General features: G+C 40.5%; 1 protein-coding gene across 1 annotated transcript in view; it reads left to right on the forward strand.

Annotated features, from left to right (window-relative positions):
* Positions 1 to 5,000, forward strand: part of DNAJC11 (DnaJ heat shock protein family (Hsp40) member C11) — a 209,611-nt gene that overhangs the window by 104,823 nt on the left and 99,788 nt on the right. Inside the window, exon 4 of the mRNA XM_075328892.1 lies at positions 4,441 to 4,542. Within this exon, the coding sequence (XP_075185007.1) occupies positions 4,441 to 4,542 (102 nt within the window). The remainder of the gene's footprint in view (positions 1 to 4,440; positions 4,543 to 5,000) is intronic.

Here is a 5,000-nt window from a genome sequence, read left to right on the forward strand (position 1 = left end):
TATGTTCTTTCTAGCGATCTATTCTGTATGATCTTTCTAGCGATCTATTCTGTATGATCTTTCTAGCGATCTATTCTGTATGATCTTTCTAGCGATCTATTCTGTATGATCTTTCTAGCTATGTTTTCTATATGTTCTTTCTATCTATATGTATCTATTTCTATTTTAGCTATCTAGCAATTATCCTACCCTCTCATATTATGTTTGGACAACTCCGACCACAATGTGAACCAAACATGGAACAGATTGTAAAGAAATGGATCCATATTTGTATTTTAATACTCTTATGAATGAGGCCTAAAACTGGGAAAACCACAAAGGGATTCAGTAGTCAGGAAAAGTGTTAGCCCTTACTTTATCTTTTCAATTTTCCTGGCTATGACTCTAAAAACTATATTTGTGATTCCTATAGGAATAAAAAAAAAAAAATATCCTATTTTTGATCCATAAACAGCGCCACCCCTGTCTAGTGGCCATGTTTGGTACTGCAGGTGATCTCCATTCTAGTTGGACTGGTGGTGCTGTATCAGGTAAGGAAAAATAAAATGTAACCAAGCCAATGAGAAACAAATTTGGAGCTAATCCTAAATAAACTCATAATAGGGGTAATTAGATGTCTTTTAAGAGGAAATAAACCCATTTTACCGGGTGTCATCGTAACGAATGGTAATAAATGCGTTATCCGTCATATCTGTTTTCGGCTGCTATATGTAATAAATTGTGTCCCGGCATTAGTAAACCTGGAGTCTATAAAATTGATTTAAGCTAACTGAATAACTTAGCGGATTATCTATAATTTGACTCTGAACCAGGCCTTTATTTTATTGGTCTTGGAGAGATAACATTGGAAATGAAATACCAGCCGAGTGATAAATCTGAGCGCCGCTGATTTTCAGAAATTGTCCTTCTAAAAATAGGATTCTCTTTCTGTCGCCTGGATTTGGCAGGAAAAGATGAGGGAAATGGGCCAAGTACGAACCGTTTGCTATATCTGTTAGATATAATCTGCTTAATGTACAGTTTGAGATTTGTAGTGTCTATTGCAGGCATTTTTCTATCACACTCATTAGTGTCTCCTAAAGATAAGGATATTTAGACAAAAGGCACTCGGCTCGGGAATTTTTTTTTTCTTTGCATTAATTACCTGCACTATTGTCTTTTTATTATTTGGTCCTTTGCAAAAAGTTTTAGGTGGACCCTGGAGCGGAGAGGTCAGCGCTTCCCGAAGTAGCTTCATCTTTGAAAGATTGGCTAGTCATTTTTCAGATGTGCCCTGAGAGCCATCTTTGCATAGTCAGGTCTATAGGGCATAATTAGTGTGGACCGTGTGGATGACACAGAACTTAAAAACCTTTTTGTATCAGGAGCGGCCTTTTCCATTTTTCTTTGGTGGTGTTAACCAGACATAATGTGGTAAAGAAAAAAAGTTAAAAGTAAAAAAATTATATTTATTTAAAATAATATAAATTTATATAAGTTTCAAAAATAAATGTTAAAAAAAACCTTCCAAACAGTTTAAAAACTTTGTTTATTTTTATTGCAATTTTTTCTTGTTTTGAAGACTGAAAAGTTTTCTATTTCTCCGTTACAAGGAAAGCTTCACGTTTAAAGCACATTGAATAAATGGGGCTATAATAATATATAAATAATAATAATTAATCTAATATATAAAGCTGAGTGTATGTATGTATGTGTATGTATATATGTGTGTGTGTGTCCGCTAAAGGAATCCGCACCGTCGCCTTTACAATCATGAATTTTTGCAGAGACACCCCATGTGACTCAGGGAACGTCATAGACTGTTTTGACTGGAAAATTTAACCCCACGCTTTACAGTTACTCTCCAAAAAACCTGCCTCCTTTAAAGTGAATGGAGCTGCGAGCTATTAGGTTATTAATAGGAGCTGTGATTGGTTGCTATAAGAATAAAATAAATTGTTGGTATAAGAAGCTAATGTGTGAGGTAACAAAATGTCGGTGGGGAGACGAATAGAGAGAGACAGTCAATGAGACAGACAGAGGCAGACAGACACAGAGAGACGAAGGAAAAAGACAAACAGGAAAGACACGGGGAAAGGGTCAGACGGGGAAAGGGTCAGACGAGGAAAAAGACAACAGACCGGGAACAAGACTGACAGACAGAGACTGATACAGAGACAGACACACAGACAGACAGAAACCTTGGAGAGAGACAATTACTATCCTGGCAACGCCCGGGTACTACAGCTAGTAAGTAATAATAAAGCTACAATTGACACCATGGCTGTAATTCATGAACACTTCTAGAATTTCTTGAACGGGCAAGCACTAGCAAAGCTCTCCCCCCCCATTCAGGAGTGTAACTGGTTCATAACCTCTGCATTAGGTCACTTGGCATCTATATTAATTGTTACTCATATTTCCAAAAAGTACAGTATATCACGAAAGTGAGTACACCCCTCACATTTTTGAAAATTCATAGGACAACACCTGAAGGGCTGACCCTGTGACACAATGTAGGGTCAGTGTAGAGCTTGTATAACAGAGTAAATTTGGTGACCTCTAAATAAGTCAACACACAGCCATAATGTCTAAAGAACTTGCAACAAAAGTAAGTACACCCCCTAAGTGAAAATGGCCAAATTGTGCCCAATTAGCCAGTTTTTCCTCCTTGGAGTCATGTGACTCATTAGTGTTACAAGGTCTCAGGTGTGTTACATTTGGTGTTATCTCTCACACACACACACACTCTCATACTGGTCACTTGAAGTTCAGCATGGCTCCTCATGGCAAATAATTCTCTCAGGATCTAAAAAAAAATGATTGTTGCTCAGCATAAATATGGCCGAGGCTATAAGAAGATTGCCAACACCCTGACACTGAGCCCGCAGCACGGTGGCCAAGACCATGCAGCGGTATAACAAGACAGGTTCCACTCAGAACAAGCCTCGCCATGGTCAACCAAAGAGGCTGAGTGCACGTGCTCAGCGTCATATCCAGAGGTCGTCTTTTCAAAATAGACATATGACTGCTGCCAGCTTTGCTGCAGAGGTTACAAGTGTGGTGGGTCCGCTTGTCAATGCTCAGACCATACGCCGCAGAGGTTACAGGGGTGGGGGGGGTCAGCCTGTCAGTGCTCAGACCACACACCGCAGAGGTTACAGGGGTGGGGGCTCAGCCTGTCTTTGCTCAGACTATACGACGCACACTGCATGACATTGGTTGCATGGCTGTTGTCCCAGACGGAAGCCTCTTCTAAAGATGATGAACAAGAAAGCCTGCAAACAGTTGTTGAAGACAAGGAGACTAAGGACCTGTCTGAAACCATGTCTGTGGTCTGATGAGATCTAGATAAACATATTTGATTCAGATGATGTCAAGCATGTGTGGCGGCAACAAGGTGAGGAGTACAAAGATAAGTGCATCCTGCCTACAGTCAGGCATGGTGGTGGGAGTGTAATGTTTTCCAGCTGCATGAATTCTTCTGGCTGGGACGAGCTACAGTTCATTGAGGGAATCAGGAATGCCAACATGTACTGAGACATACTGAAGCAGAGCATGATCCTCCTTCTTCGTATTGCATCATAATGACCCCAAACACACCTCCAAGACGACCCTGCCTTGCTAAAGAATATGAGGGTAAAGGTGCTGGACTGGTCAAGCATCTCCACACCTAAACCCTATTGAGTATCTGTGGGGCCTCCTTAAATGGAAGATGGCAGAGCACAAGATCTCCAACATCCACCAGCTCTGTGATATCGTCATGGGAGGATGGAAGAGGATCCAGCAGCTCCTGTGAAGCTCCATACCCAAGAGAGTTAAGGCAACACTTGAAAATAATGGTGACCACACAAATTTTGATAGTTTGGGCACAATTTGGCCATTTACACTTAGGGGTGTATTCCCTTTTTGTTTTTACCAGCATTTTAGACGTTAATGGCTGAGTTATTTAGAGGGCGCCAAATTTACCCTGTTATACAACCTGCACACTGACACTGTACATTGTATCACAGGGTCAGATCTTCAGTGTTGTCCTATGAAAAGATATAATAAAATATTTACAAAAAAAGTGAGGGGTGTACTCACTTTTGTGATATACTGTATTTTTTTTATTATTATTTGTGTCATTATCATCTTTAACATGGTTTTTGTAGTTTTTTTTTATTTTTTATTTTTCGTTTAGGAACGTCATGTTTTATAAAACTTTTGACATGACAGGATATTTTCATCTTGTGTCCACAAACAAGGGTGCGGAGATTTCTTGTATTGTTTATACAGGTTTGTAGCATTGTATTTTCCCTAATTTGTAGAATTTATGACCAGAATGTTATGGGCAGTAAATGACTATAACGTCAGATCTTGCAGGAGCTAGAAGTCTTCAGAACATTAAGCCTCACAATTATCCTTCAATGATATTTACTACATTTTTACATGTTGCTGTTTTTTATCTCAATTTTTAAGGTGGTGGAGAGGAAGAGGACAGCAGCCGAGATCCGAGAGGAGTTTGAGAGGTTACAAAGGGAACGGGACGAGAGGCGGCTTCAGCAGCGAACAAACCCCAAAGTAAGTTCTGAATATCTTTTTTTATATACTTAAAAAGTATGCAGTATATATGAGCAAAAAATAAAAAAATCTACCCCGGTCTGGTATCCAGTTCGATCCGCCGTGGCAATTGGACTTGGGCAGTCTGCGTTGGCAATTTCATGCCGGCATCCTGGGTGCTTCTGACGCATACTAGGTCCATATGACGTTGTTGGGGCCTCCAATATAGACCAGGCGGTAGTGATGGTCTCCAATATAGACCAGGCGGTAGTGATGGTCTCCAATATAGACCAGGCGGTAGTGATGGCCTCCAATATAGACTCCAGGCGGTAGTGATGGTCTCTAATATAGGCTCCAGGCAGTAGTGATGGCCTCCAATATAGACCAGGCGGTAGTGATGGTCTCCAATATAGACCAGGCGGGTAGTGATGGCCTCCAATATAGGCTCCAGGCAGTAGTGATGGCCTCCAATATAGACT

The sequence above is a fragment of the Anomaloglossus baeobatrachus genome, chromosome 11, assembly GCF_048569485.1.
Source record: "Anomaloglossus baeobatrachus isolate aAnoBae1 chromosome 11, aAnoBae1.hap1, whole genome shotgun sequence".
NCBI classification, from domain to species: Eukaryota; Metazoa; Chordata; class Amphibia; order Anura; family Aromobatidae; genus Anomaloglossus; species Anomaloglossus baeobatrachus.